Genomic DNA, 22229 nt, shown 5'->3' on the forward strand with positions numbered 1-22229 from the left:
TTAGAAAACCAGAAGCCTCTAGGTCACACATTCAAAGAAAGATTTATCACCCACATGTTTGTAACGTGTTAAGATTTCTAGACGTTAAAATTTAGTTCTTATTGAATTTCTATTTAAATTTGGAATTGCCATTTAATTAGTAGAATTAAATTAGCATTCCCTTTTTCATTTTCCTTTATCCCTTTTTCAGTTAGCTGGTTATGGGGGTCATCTATTGATTAGGCTGTGAAGATGGCTATCAAGAATTATAGTAGAATTTCGATCAGCTGGAAAAGTTGTCTGGGGAGTGTTTCATTTGGATAATTGGGAGGTGTTGCAATTTGGGAAGTCAATCCCAGGCTGGGCTTTGAGAGAGAACAGTGGAATGTTGTAGAGCAGAGAGATCAAGGAGTACAAATCCACAGTTCCCTAAAATGGCATCGCATTTAACTACAGCGGTTTTTGGCGCGCTGGTCTTCAAACAGTGTGGAAACAAGCCCAACGCCCACACTGACCAACATGCCCCAACTGCACTAGTCCCAACTGCCTGCGTTTGGCCCATATCCCTCTAAACCTATCATATCCATGAACTTTTAAAAATCCAAATTTTTTTTTTTAAATTGTGATATTACCTGCCTCAACTACCTCCTCTGGCAGCTCATTCCATATGCCTACCACCCTTTGTGTGAAAAAGACTATTTGGATTCAAACAAAGAATTAAGGGATGATAAAATCAAGCTATCTGATTGATGCTGGTAGATGCAGAGAAACAAGTCTGACGAGGGGAATTAACAGCAAGGAAAAATTGGTAACTTTAGAGCCCGGTCATTTAGAAACAAAATTGCAAGCTATTATTCACACAAATTATAATCAAATTCAAACCTCCTTCTGCAAAAGGCTGAGGACACATACAGGACGTTAGTGAGGCCACATTTGGAGTACTGTGTTCAAATCTGGTCGCTCTGCCATTGGAAAGATGTTAAGCTAGAAAGAGTGCAGAGAAGATTTACAAGGAAGTTGCCAGGACCTGAGGCCCTGAACTATAGGGAGAGGTTGGCAGGCTTGGACTTTATCCTTCGGATCATAGGAGGATGAGGGGTGATCTTTTAGAGGTGTATAAAAACATGAGGGGAGTAGATAGAATAAATGCGCAGTCTTTTACCCAGAGTAGGGGAATCAAGAACCAGAGGACATAGGTTTGAGAGTGGAAAGATTTAATAGGAACCTGAGGGGCAATTTTTTCACACAGAGGATGGTGGGTTTATGGAACGTGGTGCCATGGGAGGTACTATACTAATCTTTAATAGACATTTATACAGGTATTACATGCATATGGATAGGAAAGGTTTATAGGGTTATGGACCAAGTGCAGGCAGGTTAAGAGGCCTGTCCCACTGAGGCGACTCTTTAGGCGACTGCCAGGGACTAGTTTTAATGGAAATCGCCTAAGTAGGACAGGCCCATAAGAGTTCTGTAGATGGCCCATCACAGTCGGCATGGGCAAGTTGGGCACAAGGACCCATTTCCGTGCTGATTCACCCTATGACTATACAACCCTATTACTTCATTTGTACCTTACAGGTCTGTGATCAGTAGGTGTTATTCGTATGTGACTGAAGTAGGTAATGGATTAGCAATCGAGTTCAACTGTAAATGGCAGAGTAACTAACATTGTCTACTCGTATTCCTATATTCATAAATAGCCCCAAATTACATCTTCTCCAGTCAGTGACTGCTACTAAAGCTATACCTTCAGTTAACTATTTCAACCCAATAATCTCAATTTTCAGGCTTCTGTACAAATACATTTTAACAAGGATACAAAGAGCTACAGGTTCACATATGCAAACCTTCAAAGACAGCAGGATAGGTTTTTAAAAACCTATTTTTAAAATAAAACTGGAGGCAGAGAATGCAAAAACAAACCTTTACAAATCCGTTCACTGGTTGCAGTTAGGATTCTGTGCCCAGTTCTGGGCATAGATTTAAACAAGTGCGCAAAGGAACCGGAGAGAAAATCAGCTTTCTTCTTAAACAAAAGGTACAGTAATAATCTGGAATGCACGGACTGAAAAAGTAGATTAATTGGTGATGTTCTCAAGGATCTGGAAATACAGTGGTTTCTTGCCCAGAAAGGGTGATAGGATGGAGTACGTGCTCCAGACTGGTATTCAGTGTATACAAGCCATCCTCTACCCATTGCTAACATTCTGATTTATATTTAGTCCTATTGCTACAGATATCGTTGTGCTGCTCGAAGTCAGAACACTCCAGACAGCTCTGCATCCAACTTGGGTTTCCGCTGTGCTGCCGACCAATTGCCCGACTACCTGAAGTGATTTCGTTCCGGAGAACTATCAGGAATCCAAAGATCAAACATAAATAATAATTGAAAATGTACAAAATACATGTTGAATGGATCTGCCTTTAAAGAAGCCAGCAGCCAAAACTTACTGAATGATCCATTGATCCCAGCCACTGATCTTTCTGATTAGATATTTTACATTTAAAAAGTACAGTGCCAATAACATTAGTCACCAGCTTCACTCACTCTGGAACTCTCTCAAGTAGGATTCTGCCTTTATTAATGATGCAAGAAAATAAATCAACTGGCTCAGAAACATGATCACACATCCCAATATGGAATAGCACAGTAAATTAATTTCGAACCATTTTTGGCCCAAACCTTTATAATGTTGATAGAGGGAAAGATGTCTGCTCTTCATTTCACCCTGAGATCAAATATTCCGGTGGAGATCTCTTGGCAATCTGATGAAGGGTCTCAACCCGAAAAGTCACCTATTCCTTTTCTCCAGAGAAGCTGCCTGGTCCGCTGAGTTACTCCAGCATCTTGTGTCTATTTTTGATCGTCTTGATTATTTTACAACTGGTAAATCGAAACAACACAAGATTAGATCTCAGGTACTGCCTTAGCGTGTTTCAAAGCTTCTCCCAGCCCAAGAATAATTTTTAACTGCAGTCACTTATAATGCAGGAAAAATGCCGCAGAAAAATCACACAAATGGCAGTTTATTGAAGAATAGATGTAAGCTGAAATTTGCAGCTACTCTCAAGATGAGATCTTTCACTTCCACCCAGGTTGGTTCAGTGTCTCATCTCAAAGCTGGCACCGATTATACACGGCTGAATTATATACACGCTAGATTATGCGTGGATGGTGAAGCACATTTTCTTTGATGAAGAGGTGAGAGTCCTAGCACCGAACCTGTGGTGATCATTGTCAAGGTGCTCTGGAGCTGTAGGTTCCTATCCCCAGTGTTGCTCACCAGCCTCAGGCGACTAGGGTGAATGTACAGCAAGAACCATGTCCTCAGAGGGATCATAGGGCAGAGCTTTAACATTAAACGAGTAGTAACCAATAAAGATATTTGCTTGCCTTATAAAACAAAGGGTGATGAGTACCTCTCTTATAGTTTCACAAGTGATACAATAATTTCAAGATAAGCAGGAATACTTCCTAGTTACTATCTTCAATATTTTTTATGGAAGGCTTTATTATCAAATAAGTAATGATGTACTATCAGAAATTGAGTTTCAGTGACCAAAGCTATGTATTTTTAATACTACAGGGAAGAATCCCTAATTTGGCCATATACTGGCTATTGTTGACATTTAATTTATATTTAAACTATTGTCAAGTGTGTGTTGAAACTATGTGCTTTTATCCATGAGAAACTGGGTTTCACAATAACATTAAAGACTGAATCATTCATTTTACAAGTATTGTGCCTGTGCTTTTATTTAGGAGTCATGCTTAAATGTATTGATCCTCAAGATCTTATACAGGGTAATCACTTATTATTTCCAGAATGCTTTAAGGTAAATTAATATTAGAATGTTCTGAGAAGATGCACTGATCAAATTATTCCAACATTTTTTAAGTTTGCACATGTGTAATATATGTGTATAATAAACTGAATCTTTAACTGGATAGTTAGAATCATACAATTACTGTTACACAGAAGGCCACTCTGTTCATTCTACCCTTACCTGGATCACAATAGGAGGTAAACAATGCATTTTTATTTTTCTCACTATGCGAACAACACTTTGCTACAATGGTAACAATTTAAAAATCTACCAACATATTTTCCACCTTTTGAACTTAAGCAATTATTTAATATGATTTTATTTATGATAGTTTGGCAAGAAATAAAATATGAATGACTTTCATATGGTCATAAGTGATAGGAGTAGAATTAGGCCATTCAGCCCATCAAGTCTACTACGCCATTCAATCATGGCTGATCTATCTCTCCTTCCTAACCCCATTCTCCTGCCTTCTCCCCATAACCTCTAACACCTGTACTAATCAAGAATCTATATCTCTGCCTTAAAAATATCTACTGAATCAATTTCCTATTGATCGTTACCATTATCAATTTCCTTTTATTCTGATGCTATGACCTCTGGTCCTAGACTATCCCACTAGTGGAAAGATCATAAGTGGGCCAGGCAGCATCTGTGGAGGACATGGATAGGTGACATTTTGGTTCAGATCTCTTCTTCACGAGAGAGAATAGGGTACAGGAAAATACGTGGGAGAGGAGAATTGATGGGATTGCTCAGAGAGCAAGTATAGACTTAATAGGCTCATTCTGAGTCATTCAAATTTGTCCATTTGATAGTGTTTTTAGGAATGACTGCTGCATCGATGTTTCAGTGAGTTCGCTGACTAATTTACTGGTATGTGCATACTCATTGGACACTCCTGGGTCTGATCACTGGCTGGTGTTGTGTTGGTCATCAAGGTGGAATAACAGCATAACCAATGCTGGATTTGATTTAGTTACACTGAGCTAAACTGTCCAGTACTGGAATGGGGCATGTTATTCTGTTTACTACGCATCAAGCTCTGCTGGAGAACGTAACAACAGAGATTTGGCTGGTATAACTTGGCCGACATTCAAGAGAAAACATTCCAAGTGTATCCTACCTCTCACTATTGCTGAGACCCTCTAATCCAGACAGCATTCTGGTAAACCACCTCTGCACCCTCTCCAAACTCTCCACATCTTTGCTGTTGTCAGCCAACCTGAACTGCGTGCAATACTCCAAATGCAGCCTAACCAAAAGTCCTTTTGTGCTGCATCGTAACTTCCTGATTCTTATATTCAGTGGCCTTAGCAATGAAGGAAAACTTACCATATGTCTTTTGTACCACCCTATCTACTTGTGCAGCCACCTTTAGTGAGCAGTGAACTTGGTTGCCTGATCACTGAGTTACTCCAGCATTTTGGTGTCTTTTGTTGTAAACCAGCAGGTACGAAAACAACATTTAAAAGATATTTGGTCAGGTGCATGGACGGGAAAGGTTTAAGAGGGATATGGCCAGGTGGAACTAATGTTTTTCACACAGAGAACGGTGAATCTCTGGAATTCTCTGCCTAGTGAAGGTAGTTGAGGTCAGTTCATTGGCTATATTTAAGAGGGAGATGTGGCCCTTGTGGCTAAAGGGATCAGGGGGTATGGAGAGAAGGCAGGTACAGGATACTGAGTTGGATGATCAGCCATGATCATATTGAATGGCGGTGCAGGCTCGAAGGGCCGAATGGCCTACTCCTGCACCTATTTTCTATGTTAAAGGGGGCATCTTGGTTGGCATGGGCAATTTGGGCCGAAGGGCCCGTTTCTGTGCTGTATGATACTATGACTGTTTATATCTACTTCACTGAATGACTTGCTACCTGATACTTGAACATAACCAAGGCATGCTCAAGGATTGGCCTTTTGGGTGAAGTGATGGATGGCTGTTAAAAACCTGCTTCAGGGAAAGGGAAGAATTCAAGACTGTAATCACTGCATTGCGCCGAAGGAGAAAACAGAATCTGGGCAATATATTTTCTCTGCTATCTGAGGGATTTATCATCTTAATAAACTATGCGAATAAAGGAAGAATGGAGAAGCAGGCAGTTCTATAAATACAAGGATTGCCTTGAGATCCACAAATGATCTCATCAGAAATGATGTGTTACTGGGCTGCTTTTATCAGCCAGAAAACACATACCGGTAAGTAACCCTTTGAATGAAACACTGCTCCACTTATTTTAAGAGTTTCTAAACACTTTTTTAAACACATTCTTCCTTTCCACTGCTGTTCAATTCGACCACTACTAAGACCCTGTGAGTGCTCCTCAATAAGTATTGATTAGAAAGCATGGTTAGAAAATAGCTAATTTCTCTGTGAATTACAACCATCACAGCCATCGTATAATCTTGACATGAGGTCACTGCAGCTGTTTTGGTCAGTGGCGCAGCGGTAGAGTTGCTGCCAGACCAGCACCAGAGACCCAGGTTTGATCCTGACTAGGGTTTACCTGTACGAAGTTTGTATGTTCTCCCTATGACCACGTGGGTTTTCTCTGGGTGCTCCAGTTTCTTCCCACATTACAAAGACGTACAGGTTTGTAGGATAATTGGCTTCAGTCAAATTGTAAAATTGTCCCCAGCGTGTAGGATAGAGCTAGTGTATAAGGATCACTGGTCGGCACAAACTCAGTGGGCTGAAGGGCCTGTTTCCACACTGTATCTCTGAAGTCTAAAATCTAAAGCTGGATTCCTCATTTGGGCGAAACTATTCTAAAATTATCTCCTGTTTTTTCCTGATATGTCCTGATATAAATCTTACCAGAGAACTGTTAGACTGTGGGTAACTGTTTTATTGGCTCGTTCATTTCCTTTAGACAAACAGAGCCCATTGCCTTCCCTTAAAATCACCAGGTCTAAGTTTTTTTTATTGTTTTTGTAGCTTAGAAGCAGTAAAATATGCTGAACGTCAGGCAATTAATCCTTCAGCGTTCTGAAACCTGACTTCATTTGTAAAGAATAAAATAAACAAAAATATCTTGGCACTCAGTGCTCACTTTACCAAGACAGATAAAATGCTCCATGTATGGAACATAAAGTCATTCACTACAACTGGTCATTCAGCTCCACGTATCCATGCCAGTTCCTTCTAAGCAAACAATTCAGTCCTATTCCTCCGATTTTTCTCCGCCGCCATACAATGTTCCCTCAAATGCCTATTCAATTCTCTTTTGAAAACCTTGAATGAATCTGTTCCTACTTTCCTTGCAAGTGAAGTGCACAACATAACCTGCTTTTGTATAAACAGGTTTTATCTCCCACTGCCTCTCTCCCATCACATTACTTTGAATTGTGATCTCTTCATTGTGTGGGCGGCACGACTGACATTGCAGCGGCCTCTGCAGTCTGTCTATCTTTTTATTGTTGTCCTGTTCAATGTATATTATATTGTTTTTAGCTGTGTATATGTGGGGGGGGGGGGGGGCGGGGGAAACCTTTAAACCTCTTCCCTATACGGGTGACCCAAACTTTTCCCTGTTGGGTCTTCGTTGTCGTTGGGCCCTAGTACTGTGAGGCGGCCTCCAACCGGAACGACCTGGGGGCTCCAGTCGCAGGGCCTGCGGACTTAACATCGTGGGTCTGGCCGGCTTTGGAGCGTGGAGAGCTGAGGTGACGCGCGGCTGCGACCCGACTCCAGATCTCGGAGGCACCATTCGCAGGTCCGGTGGATGGTGACATCGGGAGCTCGCTGGTCCCTGGTGGGATTCCGCTTTTCGGAGCTCCCGCAACAGCAGCTTCTCCCGCCCGAGTTGCGGGGTTGAAAATGACTCGGAGCAGGGCCTTACATCGCCCAGTGCGGCTTTAATGGCTGCGGGACTTGCCATCACCCGCCGGGGGCTCCAACATTAAGATCCGGAGTGGGGCCTTACATCACCCGGCGCTGCCTTAACGGCCACGGACTTGCCATCACCCGCCGGGGGCTTTAACATCGGGAGAAGAGAAGAAGGGGAGAGACAAGACTTTGCCTTCCATCACAGTGAGGAATTTCACTGTGATGAATGTTTGTGTAAATTGTGTTGGTTTGTGTCTTGGTGCTTTTCTTGTTCTATGACTGTAGAAACCAAATTTTGTTTGAACTTGATTTTAGGTTCAAATGACAATAAATAAATTGTATAATTGTCAAACAATCCACTGAAGGGAACAGTTGTATATTTACTCTGCAGTGCCCTCCATAATGTTTGGGACAAAGACCCATCATTTATTTATTTGCCTCGGTACGTGAACGCTCTTTCTTTGACTGGAAACTGTGTTAGGTCCATTGCTGTTGGCAGTTTATATCAATGATTTGGATGAGAATATGCAAGGCATGATTACTAAGTTTGCAGATAACACTAAAAGGGTGTTTTCGTACATAGCAAAAATGGTTATAAAAATTACAGCAGGATCTCGATCAGCTGGGCAAGTGAACTGAGAAAGTGACTGGTGGACAAGTGGACTGAGAAATAGTTAATGTAGTTGAGGCAGCTACTATAACAACTTTTAAGACATTTGTACAGGTATCTTGATATGAAAGGTTCAGAGGGATATGGACCGAATGTGGGATGGTGGGACTAGTGTAGATGGGATATCTAGGTCGGTGTGGGTAAGTTGGGCCAAAAGACCTACTTCTGTGCTGCATGCCTCTCTGAATTTGTTGAAAAAGTAGGTCGAAAACTGATTAGGAGCTGGATTAATTAGCAAAATATTTTTGTTCAGGTTTCGGACTTGCTTTCAGATTTTTGCTGATGACATACTGCTGGCCAGTTTTCTGTGTTTTGCAAACCTGTAGCTTCCTCTCATTGTGTGCTCCATGAAGAGGCAATAATTTCCACGATGACGATATGGCCACTCAATAGGAGGTTAACACTGCAAATTTCCAATGCAAACCTGGCATTGTACTAAAACTGAATGAACTACTTTACAAATATTTGATAGACATACATGTGTTGACCTGACTATTTCAGTCTTCTCTCATGGGACTGCTGAAACTGGTGCTTGGTGTTATTTGGGGAATGTGGGACAGTATCTAACAGAATTAAACAGCCCAGTGCCCCACATCTCTTCAGCACGGTTATCAATCATTTCCAGCACACAGTCATGAAGAGGAATATTTTCTTTCATTGGCACATCACCTTTTCCAGAAATAATGAGCTTTGATTGAAAAGCACTGATTTCACATCCTTAAACATTTACAATTTATAAGATTAAAAGTTAGAAGAAATAATGTGCCTATAATTAAAAACATCCCTATACCTGTTATCTCATGATGAGTTACAAAGCAAACTAAATCTTAAGTGTTGTAGGTGCGTGAGATACTGACACCATATTCATAATAGTGTACTTGTCTTGGTCTTAAAGGAAGGGAAGGTTGAGTAAAGGGTCATAGCAATATTTATGTGACTGAATGGCCTAGATAAGGAGCAGGCTCCCCAGAGATATGGTGAAAGCAGTAAGCATCGTTCCAGTTGACTGCATATTAGTTAGACTTCATTCACAAAAACCTCTCAACTACAACAGACAGTAGTTTGTGACAGCTGTGATAAGTGTGTCTTATTTTGTGTGAGCCAAATGAGATTGGACCCATGATCTCCAATGTTCTGCAACACTAGGTCCTCAGGTCCCTGGTGATCGTAGACTGATTGCTTAAGTTAACCTCTTCATTATGGTTTGTCATATGAATAGCAAGATGGATGGGTCGCTTTTTCATATTTAACAATTCCAACGTTCTCAGGTGGGTTTGCAGCGAGATCTATTTATAATTTATCGGAGAAAGAATCGCAGAGACATCTTGGACAAGCATGCTTCAATGGAGATTGAGTAGCCACAGATACAGCCTTGACAACACTACTTTAACCACACGCATTAAATCAAGTAGTGAGTGCCTTACTACACTCAAGTGGTTAGTAAATATATTCTAGTGTGTACTTAACAACATGTAGCATTCACTAACCAAGTAGTTGTCAATTCAAAGCAATTAAAAAAAAAACACATACAGTTGATTTAACATGTTATCAACAAAAGGTTAACTTTTATGTGTAGACACCATGCAAGATGGGTACTGGAATCCCATGATGAACAGGGGATGTTGCCCATTACTTTTTATTAATTAACTGCATGGTGGAAGGTGTCTTTGACAATGATGAATAAGTCAGCTAAGTGTTGGATGTCTATGAGGTCCAGCCACTGCCTTAATCTCTTCTGTGACAGCATACATGACAACAGTGTGTCCCAAAATGCCCAGTGTGATGATTCACCATGAAACCATTTATGAAAATAATATAGGTGAGAGAAAATCCAGTTGAGCCACACAATTTAATCAGATGCTTGCGATCAGCTAAATTAAGCAAATATTCTCTCAGGTCTGGACAGATTTTTCCAATTCTCCAATCAAATGGATCTATAAATTTAAGGAAAATAGGAAAAATGACCACTGAAAATGCAATTTGAGACAACATTGAGATGTTCTTGTTATAAAATAAGTGCAAGTGACTGTGATGAATCATAAATAACCCAACACTGTTTTCACATGTGTATATTGCAAATGTAAGTGGCTAACACATACCATACTACTGCATCAACAAGTATTAACTGCAAACTCAAATGAACTGAATCAAAAGCTAAAAGTGTATAATGGCCAAAGCTAAGTCACGGTTAACTTGTCCTTGAGATTATAGAGTGAGCTATCAAAGGGCAGAGAGCCAATACATGTCCGTGCACCACAATAACATGGCTTAAGGGAAAGAGTCTGTCCACCAGCCACTTCCTCAGTTCTGTCTTCCTTCACAAGACTATTGAACCTTCCAGAATAGTCATACGACAGCTCCTCCTCTGCTGCAATATCACAAGCTGCAAAAAGGGCCAATCTTGGAATCATGGAGTTAACACGAACAGGAACCATGTAGAGATTGGGATCGCAAGAATGGTTGAGGAAACGGCCAACGTTGCCAGTGTGGGTAGGGTCAACAAAAATCTGCAGTATTTCTCCAGTACTCAGGTGTTCTCTCAATGCGATGATATAGTTCATGTCGTCAGAGTTTTGGCACTGGATCCGCCTGCTGGCTTCCAGAAAATCAATGATTTCACCCCCATATTCGCAAACAAATCTTTCTTTCGTAATTGGTTCCTGTGTCCGAAGGCCCCATCCTTTCATTAACGTTCTGAACACCTGCAGTTTAAAGACAAGACCGTTTTGGACAAGTCTGTTCTTACAGGCCTCACTGCATTTACACATGATGTTACACTCAAAAACTGGCCTGGAGTAGCTTGTCTTATCTTTCAGGTCCACAAGGCACATGCTTTCATCATAAGCTCCTTTGAAGCGTTGCAGGCAAGTGCATGTATCCGCCTTACAGGAAGCGGTTAAGCAGTCACATCCTGGAAGATTTATTTCCGTGGGATCAAGATCTTCTCCTGGCCCAGCCACATTTTCAGGCGTATACTGCTGGGGAAAACACAAAACATCCTTAATGTGATTCTTCCCACAGCCTTCTGTTATCTGGCTTCTTCAAAGGGTCACTAAATGCTTTTTAGTGACCCTTTGAAGTCAAGGGGTCTTTCTATACTGTTAAATGCTCAAATCAGTTGGTCACTATACCAATTACTATGCTCTCCAACTCTTCAAATTGTGTACCATGGTGTCATAGTAAAACTGAATGTTTAAGTATACTTAGTCCTACCTAAAATGCCTGTACTGAAAGCAAAAATCAAATATCTAACATAAAAGACGGACAACATGTACATTCAGCAGAGCACGGATCGCTTTGCTGCTCCTCCTGGTATGAATCTATTTGCAGGCAATGTTTACCACATTAAAAGTTTTAAAAAAACATTATAGAAAAATAAAACAACAGGGATCCTCAATAATTCTAATCTTTATCAAGTACAGAAAGCTGAGCTGCATGAGTGCACATATTATCCCATCACCCCATGACCTGTAAAATAATGTTCACCTCTTCACTTGAATGTAAAATTACAACAGCGTGATCAGATAAACTTTGATTCCAATTTAGCAAGAGTTCATTACCCATTTCTAAACTGGGACGTGTGTCTCTTGACACAATCTTGACAAGCATGTGGCTAATTGACTTACGTAAATATGGGTTTCAGATAAATGCCCTTGGTCTGTTACCGCTGGTCCCTGTGCTCCGTATGATGTGCTAATTGTGCTAAATGAAGTATAAAAGCAGGCCAGGCATATTAACTCCAGAAATAATGCTCTTTTCTTGTAATAGAAATAAGGGGTAAAAGTACAAGTCAAGAGTGTTTTATTGTCATATGTCCCGGATAGGGCAATGAAATTCTTACTTGCTGCAGCACAACAGAATATGTGAATATGTAAACATAGTACATAACGGAGGAAGAGAAAAAAAAGAAAAAGTTCGATAAATAACAAATATAGTGCAATCCGATTTTTCTGTCCTGGGCCTGCTCCATGGCCAGAGTGAGCCCCACCGCAAATTGGAGGAGCAGCACCTCATATTTTGCTTGGGTAGTTTACACCCCAGCAGTATGAACATTGACTTCTCCAATTTCAGGTAGTCCTTGCTTTCTACCTCCATCCCCTCCTCTTCCCAGCTCTCCCACAGATCACTGTCTCCGCCTCTTCCTTTCTTCTTCTTTCCCCCCCCCCCCCCCACCCCCCACAGCGGCTATGGCTGAGGCAGCGACTACGATAGATCCCATAGACAGTGGGGAGGTCAAAGCAGGTGATGGACTGGGCAGTAGTCACAACTTTTTGTAGTCTTTTTCGCTCATGGACATTCCAGTTGCCGAACCAGTCCACGATGCAACCAGTCAGGATGCTCTCTACCGTGCACCTGTAGAGGTTTAGGAGAATCCTCTTCGACATGCCGAAACCTCGTAATCTTCTCAGGAAGTAGAGTTCCTGATGTGCCTTCTTTATAATTGCATCAGTGTGCTGGGTCCAGGAAAGATCTTCGGATATATGCATGCCCAGGAATTTGAAGTTTTTGACCCTCTCCACCATCATCCCATTGATGTGAACAGGACTATGGGTCCTCATCCTTCCCCTACCACAGTCCGCAATCAGTTCCTTGGTCTTACTGATGTTGAGAGCCAGGTGTTGTGTTGGCACCATTTGGTCAGTCAGTCGATATCACTTCTATACCCTGACTCGTTCCCATCTGTGATTCGTCCAACAACAGTGGTGTCGTTGAGAACTTGATGATGGAGTTCGCATTATGTCTGGCTACGCAGTCATGGGTATAGAGTGAGTAAAGCAGGGGCCTGAGCACGCAGCCTTGAGGTACTCCCATACTAATTGTTACTGAGGATGAAGTGTTGCCGCCAATTCGAACAAACTGTGGTCTGTGGATGAGGAAGTCGAGGCGTGCCTAACCAATTGCATATTTTCGTTAAATAATGTACAAAGGGTATTTACATGGTTTAATATATTTTCCTCCAGGACAAAATATATTTACTTAGCTTTGTAAATTATCACTATTAATGTCAGAAATTATTTTCTGTAGTTTTACCTGGTTTTGTCTGCAATTCAATCACAATTTTTGCCGTTTATCTTGCAATTTAGATGGGGTATTAAAAGTGAGTCATATATATGCATGCCTTTCTTTCCTGTGTGTCTGAATCTATAAATTGCTGCGGTTTTCTATGATACTTGAAGAATTCAAAAAGGAAACCAGAGGCAATCAGCTTGGCATTGGTGCTAAACGTGGAGAGTATACATTTCTTTTCTGCTGTTGCATGCAGCTGGGAGAAGCTAACACTTCTTTGCATCACTCTCTATTCAATCACTGTTATTTTCCTATCCCATATTTCTTTTGATACTTTTATGGACGTCTGTTTTGGAGTGTTGCTGCATCAATTTACTTTTTGGGACTGAAGTTTGTTCTCAAGAAGGGTCTTGACCCGAAACGTCACCCATTCCTTCTCTCCAGAGATGCTGCCTGGCCCGCTGAGTTACTCCAGCATTTTGTATCTATCTCACCATTTCCAAAGTCGTTTATCCAATCTCAAATTCCAAATCACACGCAAGATCCAATCTGCCATTTCACAACCCTCCCAACTCAACCCAACTCCCTGAAACCCCTTGAATCCTGATTCTCCCACAACCGCTGGTCCAATCGTCCTCTCCATCAATCCCACTGATTTAATCACAATTCAAGTACAGTTTGAGTGAGTTCAAGTACATAATATAAACAGATTCTTAACCACTAACAGAGTGCTGATCTAGAGATCTGATCATATGGCATTCAATTATAAAACAATTAGTCACATTGCAATTATGTGACACAGCTCATGCAATATTTTTCCTCTGACTTCAGTCACAAGCAGCACATTTTCTAAGCCCCTGCTCATTTACACAATGTTTAGGTATCAGGTATAAATAACATTTGTAAGACCCCAGTCAGCAATATGGTCTACATCCCACTGCAACACCAGCTGAGAATAACCATTTTCTGCACTAAATTTCTCAGACGTTATATGTTATTTGCTGACCTAAACTCTACTTTCTTGCAGCATTTGTTTTCCTCCCTCTCCAGTAGTTTGTTCCCTCTCCCACCTCCAGTTTATATTGCTTCTCTTGCCCTGATTTGTTATTTTTAAACTCTCTACTTCCTTCCAATGGGTTCTATTGTTCTTTTTTACCCACCAAATGAGGTATCGATGTAACTCATCTTGAGGACTATAGTAGTGTACTCTCACACTATGTACCAAACAATTTATGATCTAGTCTCTGCATAGGGCTTCCACTCAAAGCCATTGGCTCAAGAGACAAGAATGCAACCAGCTGAGCAAAAGCCGATTCTTGAATGCACAGTGACTGCAATTAAACTTAATGGTAGATAGACACAGGAGATTACAAATGCTGGAATCTGGAGCATTAAAAAAACAAACTGAGGAAGAACGTTAGGCAGCATCGGTAGAGGGAAAGGAATGGTCAACTCATTGGGTCAAGCCAATACACCATAGTAACATATCCCTTTCCTAAATTCTGGGAGATGAGATACAAATGCAAGTTCTTCCTCTTCTTGAAGGCAGATTTTATTTTAGTATACATTACCACTTGCAGTTTTCATACTAACACTACAGCAATCTGTCACTACAATGCTCTCCATATAGTCAAGTCTAACTTTTTACACAACTTTATCTCAGACAGTACAGATGCAGTCCATGTATTAATTCTTCTAAACTTCTAATCAGTGCAATGTTTTGTTTTCCCTTTCATTAAATTAATCTCCAGACTTCTGGTAAGCATCACTACTACCTCATGGCTAGAGCTATCATAGTCCTCCATCTTCTATTAGTAGCTCAGAGTCACCAACAACACCCAAACACTTTGTTATTGCCTTTCAAGATAAGTAATGGTGATCAATAAGATGTCCCACAGGTCAACTCAACAACAGTTGGTCATAGATGATGATCCACATTATATGGAAAATTGTCAGTGCATGGGTAGATGCCGAGTATTATTACATTCATTAACTCATCACCCTTATTCTTTTCTGGCCGGGAAGGGTGTTTCATGTAGAAATACTTTATTATACTTTTAATTTCTCCTTTATGACATGTCAAGTCATAAGAGATAAGAACAATTCTAGAAATGTTTTTTTTAAATATTTTTAGTCTGGAATTGAAACTTTTGCAAGTGGCATTTAGCACCATCTGGTGTCTGAAACCTACACTGAAGTATTACATAGCCATTCCTCGTCACTCCAGCAAGACCAAAAGCATCAATGGAAGTATCCACCACTGTCACCAACTTAACTGCCATTTGGCAGAAGCATATGGGGGGAAACAAAGCTGCTATCTGCAGCTCATTACACCAGAGGAATCCAGAGAAGCACTGGGCTGCACCATTCTCATGAAACTCCAATCTAGCACAGTTTGATTTGTCTTTTCTGCACTAGCTGAAGTAACCTCACTCTCCAGCTTGGTTTTGCACCAAGGAGATAGTCATACAGTCATAGAATCATACAGCGTGGAAACAGCCCCTTCGGCCCAATTTCCCCACACCAGCCAACATGTCCCATCTACACTAGTCCCACCTGCTTGCGTATGTCCCAAATCCTTCTAAACCTGTCCTATCCATGTACCTGTCTGAATGTTTCTTAAATGTTGCGATAGTACCTGCCTCCACTACCTCCTCCGACAGCTTGTTCCATACACCGACAACCATTTGTGTGAAAAGGTTACCCCTCAGGTTCCTATTAAATCTTTCCCTCTCTCCTTACCTTAATCTTTCCCCCTTCACCTTCGATATCTTTTTTTATCCCTGCTCCTAACTCACATTACTGATGTTGAAATGTCTATTTATGAATTTTCACTTCAATTATATTGTTGGAGTTTAAATGGCCACCACCACCTTGTTGACCACTCAGACTGCAAACCAATAAAATACCACAGTCTGGACTGTGGCCCACACAGAGTCTTGCTCACCTACCGAAATGACCGTCATCAAATTTCACACACTATGTGCCCTTATGTATCGTTCACCATCCTTATCCCCATACACCATTCCCTCCACAGCCTTCCACTTTCCACAGTGCTCAGACCCAGGTGATGCCCAATTGAACTCTGGTCTACTGTGTTTCAAATAAACATATGAATTTGTAGCAGGACTAATCAGTTTCCTCTCGTGTCTATGTGGTCATTTAATAAGAGAATGTCTCTGCCCAAGCCCAGCAACCTTTCGTCTATTTGCTGATTCAGAGTCTATTTCCTCTGCCACAAAAATAATAAAAACTCTGCTTCCACCATCCTTTGTGGAAGTGAGTTCTATAGACTCATGACCCATTTCTCTGTTCAACAATTGGTAGCAGTGTCTTCAATAACCTGTTTTCACACTTATGTTCCCATTTTGCTTTGTCTGAGCCCCTGGTTACCTCAACGTCTCAGCCTGTTATTATCGCCACCTCTTTGTCCCCCACCCGACTCCATTCAGCAATCCATCCCTCTTTACCTGAATCCATCTACCACCTGCCAGCTTTCATTTTACTCCCCTCACCTCCACACACAAAGGGACGCACTGTTGGGGATGGTGGTGGAGACGGATACAATAGTAGCATTTAAGAGGCTTTTGGATAGGCATATGGATATGCAGGAAATGGAGGGGTATAGATTATGTGCAGGCAAACAAGAGTTTGTTTTGGCATCAGACATTGTGTGCCAAAGAGCGGGTTCCTCATGTTCCTCACTTGGCTGCCTGTAAGGGCGGTAGAGTGGCGCAGCAGTAGAGTTGCTGCTTTACAACGCCAGAGACCCAAGATCAATCCGTTCTGTCTGCACGGAGTTTGTACGTTTTCCCTGTGACCACATGGGATTTCTCCGGGTGCTCTGGTTTCCTCCCGCATTCCAAAGACATGCAGGTTTGTAGATTAATTGGCTTCTACTAATTGTCCCTAGAATGCAGGATAGAATAATATACAGGTGATCACTCTCTGTGTGAAAAACTTGCCCCTCGGTCTCCTTTTAAATCTTTTCTCCTCACCTTAAAACTGTGCCCTTTGTTTCAGACTCTGCTACTCTGATGAAGAGATTGTGGGTATTCACCTTAGCTCCTCATAATTTAAAAAACCTCTGCAAGGTCCTATCCAGCTTCCTATACTCCAGGTTAAAAAAGACCCAGCTTATCCTTATAACTCAAACCCTCTGATAACATCCTTGTAAATCTACTTTTGCATCATTTCTAGTTTAATTTGGACCTTGTCAGTTCAAAGTGGAACTAATTTAATAGATTTTCAGGTGATGTACTGAATGGTCAGGTTTGCTGCTCCAATCTAAGTAATATCACTTCATTAACATTAATCCATTAATATTATTTGGCTCAAGTGCTTTCCCAGATTAGAAGAGCAATACTTATTCTCAATTAGTTGCCCTCTAGCATCTAATTCTCAAAATGGTCAACTGACCATTTTTTTGGTTTTCATTCTCTAGCTCCATGCACACGTATTTAATGATTGTAAACTTTTAATCCCCTGCATCTACCTTCCTTGAAACATATTGCAGCACAAGTGAACTGCCTTTAAAAAGCAAACTCTGCACACTGCCATCACAGTCCAGATCATGTGCCACAGCAACAGAACTTGACTTCAAATCACCAGCAGTCCATAGCTTTACTAAATACACCCATTATTAATTGAACTTTTTCTTGAAAATTGTCTGGAATGGAGTTTGAAATCTACCAATGCTTCAGCAAATCTACTATATTTTAAGCTTGAATACATTTCACACATTTAGGTGTCAATCCAAGGCTGTGGGGAACTTTTGCCTTCAAATCAGAGAATTGTGGATTCATAATTTGGGCATAATGGCAAGCAAAGGGATAGTTTAGTTTAAAGATACAGCCCCTTTATCCCATTGTGTCCATGCTGCCCATTGATCACCCATTCACACTAGTTCTATGTTATCCCACTTACTCATGCACTACCCACACACCGCAAATTTAAAGAGGTCAATTAATCCTCAAACCCACTGTCACAGAGAGATAGTGCAAACTCCACACAGACAGCATCCGAGGTAGAGATCGGACCCAGTGCTTTGGCGGTGTGAGGCAGCAGCTGTCTCAGCTGTGCCACTGCCTTTCAGAGCAGACATCAGATTAGCCTCACTAACACGAGTCAAATGCAATCATAGCGCTGGCAGACCCATTGGAAAAAGATTGTGGATTATCTAAAAAAAAGCACAATAAATAAATAACTTGATGGTTAATTAAAGAAGGTAAATATTTGCGCAATTGGAATCTCTTAACCAACCCAAGATAATTTGTTCACAGGCTCATTGTTGACGAGGAAAATTTCCATTAATCCATTTCGAGGAATCCGAAGATTCTTATGTCCAAAATTATTTTTTTAATGACAGAATATTTATTCCCAGTGGTCTATCTAAATGTTTACTTCAGGCAGTGATCATTACTAAATTTGCTTTTTATTAATTTGATCCTCTGATCCTTGTCTTACCCACATATTTATTTCAAAGAATATTGCAGATCTGCTATTTTCATGCACTATCCACTTGTCCATGTGTGTATGATCATTTCTCAGAAGCCACCTTGAATAGCCCCAAGTAGGTGAAATTCACCTTTGACAGAAGTGGATCTATCTATCAATATTGCCCGCCCTTGTTCTTGTTTTACTGTTCTCGCAGAAGATGGCACAACAATTTGCAGAAAAGACGATGGCAAAAAATAACTGTCATGATTTACCATTCAACATGTCTCTAGAGTTTCCTTCCTGTCCCCCATGCTAAAGGTTTTTATGTATTGCTTTCATTGTTGAGCAGAACTGATGTGATGATCAAGGTGTGGTCTGGCACTAACCAGAGCCCAGCTCAGGATTACTAATATAAAAATGATGCTGGAAACACTCAGCAGGTAGCAACCGTAGAAATATAAACTACTAGACCAAGTGGGACACGTTGGGTCCCTGTCACATGGAAGGCCTGGTCCCCAAACGCAACCAGTTCCTCCAACCCATAGCCCCCTCGGGAAGCCTAATCCACCACTCACCCGCTCCCCTAACGCAACCCGTTTCCTAAAACAAAATTCCACCACTCGCCCAAAGGCCCCAACTTTGCAGCGGCGGCTCATTTCCCCTTATTCACCCTCCCTCATTTTAAACTTAAAAAAAAATACTGTCGGAAAATAAAATGGAATTCACTTGCCGCCAGGACTCAGTGTCCTGTGATTGCAACTTTGTTGCGGGCAGGGCCTGCAGGGATTTGGATTTTTGACACTAAGAAGTTAAGTGAAAAGTCAAATTTTTAAAGTTTTAAATGTGAATAATGCAAAATATACCATCAATCTGAAGGAAACTTGATACACCACACCACAGGACAATGGTGGGTAAGGTGGTCCAAATATTGTACTACTATCGAGTACGGTTTTGGTGCAATTCAGGGCATGAATCGCACGCACACACACGAGCAAGATGAGAGTTTTAGGAATATGTATATATAGATGTTAACGTTCCAGGTTCGAGATTTTTTCGCTGACAAGTGACACCAGCAGTTTTATTTTTGAATTTCATGTCTGCATTTCTTTCCACTTTCAGGTTGATAATCAAAATCAACATTTAAGGACGGTTTTGTAGATCAAGGTTCAAGTACACTTCAATCAAAAAATTGAAAGCTTTGCGGCAGAAAATTGTATTTTTGATGTTAGATGCCTGTGACATGTGCGGCAGCAGGAGATAGGACTGTTCAGTGTACTTATGCAATTTTATCGCCACCAATACGTGGTGACAATTGTGTACTGCCTAAGCGAGGTCTGCTACATAATTTTACTGGGTTGTAAGCAAAACAAAGCATTTCACTATCTAGTAACTCACTACCTATAATAAAGTATAATTGAATTGAATCATTATTGTTTTGAATTAACTACTACGTGTGACAATGTAACGCAATGGATGAAGGCTGCAGATAGTGGTGAACATGGCCCAGTCCATCACGGGTAGATTCCTCCACATGATCAAAGGAATCTATAGGAAACACTGGCTCAAGAAGCCAACTAATATCAATCAAAGACCAACACCACCTGACCATGCTCTCATCAATTCCGTTTTTGCTTGCTGCTACTATTGATATGACCTCCAAGTTCAAGAACAGCTTCTTCCCATTCACCATCAGGCACTTGCACCACTCTGCCCAATACTATCTCAGCAATAAACTACGATGGACTTTGGACTACGAAAATCGCACTATCGTGACATCGTTTACCTGAATACTGATAATTTATTGTACCTTCCATTTGTGCTGTTGCGTTTAATGTGTATGTAAAGCTGGAGCACGTATGAATTCAATGGTTTTGCCTGGATGCACATGACTCTTGACTCCCTTGACTGCACAAGTGTAAGAGACCTGGGGAGTATTCCTTCTCTCCAAAGATGCTGCCTGTCCCACTGAGTTACTTCAGCATGTTGTGTCTATCTTGAATGTAATAAATGCTGCTCTACCTGCACGGGAGGCAACCCCTCATCATCCACTCCGTTAATGACCGGCACTGGCAGGTTCTCCAGGCCGCAACAGATGTCAGAGGCCAAGACCCGGCCTGAGTCGATTGCCCGGGGACTGGAAGCAATCATTGCACTCAACAATGGCAGCCGTGCAGGGGAAACGGTGCGGACTCCAACTCCTCGCTCGGACTCTCTCTCCTCTCTCCGCTCTCCGCTCTCTCCTCTCTCCTCTCTCCTCTCTCTAACCTCTCCTCTCTCCGCTCTCCTCTCTCCTCTCTCCTCTCTCCCTCTCCTCTCTCCTCACTCCTCACTCCTCACTCTAACCTACTCCTCTCTCCACTTCCTTCTCTCCACTCTCTCCTCCATCTTTTTCCCCCTCCTCCTCCAGCGCTGACGTCCGGCCGGTTCGCCCCGCCCCCTCCCCCGGCTCCGCGTACCGATTGGCGGAGCGTCGTGTCAGCTAATGCATCACCCTATCACCTGCTCGGATCTTTGTCCAATCCGGTAAGTGGGCGGGGGTTTCTGAGAAGGGGCGGCGCCAAGCGCTCCCTCTCCCGGCCGGAGGTCGCCATTGACCAAAGATAATCTTTGCCATTGACAGTCCAGTTCCCCAGTCATGGCTGGCGACTGAGGGCAAGGACAAAGGCCAGGTTATATGTTGTTTTTCTGACAGCAAAACTAATATAAAATATTAGTTTTATATGAATATAAATTAATATAACAGCCCCCCCTTAACTAGTGGTCTTTAACTAGCAGGCAAATGTTAAATATGGGCGAATTACAGGAGGTTTGAAGAATGTTTTGAACACACTGCTTGAGCAACTGGTGGAGGTATGTACTCTCACAGTTTCCATGAAGTATTTAGATGACCACTTGAAAGTCCTGCAGCACACTGGATGTAGGCCAAGGGCTGGGAAAATGGGATTTTCCACACTGATAAACAAAATGTTTCTTGTCATTTCAATATTTAGTGGCAGGAAAATTGTGCTCCTGTGAAATATATCCTTTGCGTATTGATTGTGTTGATTGTCATCATGTATCGACTTCGCTGACTGGATAGCACGCAACACAGAGTTTTTCACTGTACCTCAGTAAATGCGACAATGATAATAAACTAAACTAAACTGTTATTCAAGTAATTTGAAATGTTAAGAGTTACAGCATGGAAACAGGCCCTTCAGCCCACCCACACCAACCATCGATCGCCCATTCACACAAGTTCTATGTTATCCTACTTTCCCATTCACTTTCAACACAGTTGGGGCAGTTTACAGAGGCCAATTAATTTGCAAGTCTTTGGGACGTGGGAGGAATCCGCACAGAGGAATCCAATACGGTCACAGAGAATATGTGAAAACTCCACGCAGACAGCATTCTCCTACAGCAAGGTGACCAAAACTGAACAAATGTGGTCTCACCAACATATTGTACAACTGCAACATAACATCCCAATTT

General features: G+C 41.6%; 2 protein-coding genes across 4 annotated transcripts in view; one reads left to right on the top strand and one right to left on the bottom strand.

Moving 5' to 3' along the window:
• The window catches only part of sumf1 (sulfatase modifying factor 1), a 92856-nt gene extending 89136 nt beyond the window's left edge, over window positions 1–3720 (top strand). Inside the window, exon 9 of the mRNA XM_055647747.1 lies at window positions 2205–3720. Within this exon, the coding sequence (XP_055503722.1) occupies window positions 2205–2318 (114 nt within the window). The 3' untranslated portion in view covers window positions 2319–3720. The remainder of the gene's footprint in view (window positions 1–2204) is intronic.
• Window positions 3721–10142: 6422 nt separating this feature from the next.
• On the bottom strand, window positions 10143–20996 carry setmar (SET domain and mariner transposase fusion gene). 3 transcript variants are annotated; one of them, XM_055647748.1, is made up of 2 exons: window positions 20775–20996; window positions 10143–11287 (listed from the first exon to the last, which is right to left on the bottom strand). In XM_055647748.1, exons 1-2 carry the CDS (start codon window positions 20901–20903, stop codon window positions 10487–10489), a joined length of 930 nt encoding a protein of 309 aa, XP_055503723.1. In that variant the 5' UTR covers window positions 20904–20996; the 3' UTR covers window positions 10143–10486. The 3 variants fall into 3 exon arrangements, with proteins under 3 accessions (XP_055503723.1, XP_055503724.1, XP_055503725.1); XM_055647749.1 differs by having other exon boundaries at window positions 10143–11284; window positions 20775–20995; XM_055647750.1 differs by lacking the exon at window positions 20775–20996 and adding an exon at window positions 18299–18458 and having other exon boundaries at window positions 10143–11284.
• Between the last annotated feature and the right edge of the window lie 1233 nt (window positions 20997–22229).

The sequence above is a fragment of the Leucoraja erinacea genome, chromosome 16 (genome assembly GCF_028641065.1).
Source record: "Leucoraja erinacea ecotype New England chromosome 16, Leri_hhj_1, whole genome shotgun sequence".
NCBI lineage: Eukaryota > Metazoa > Chordata > Chondrichthyes > Rajiformes > Rajidae > Leucoraja > Leucoraja erinaceus.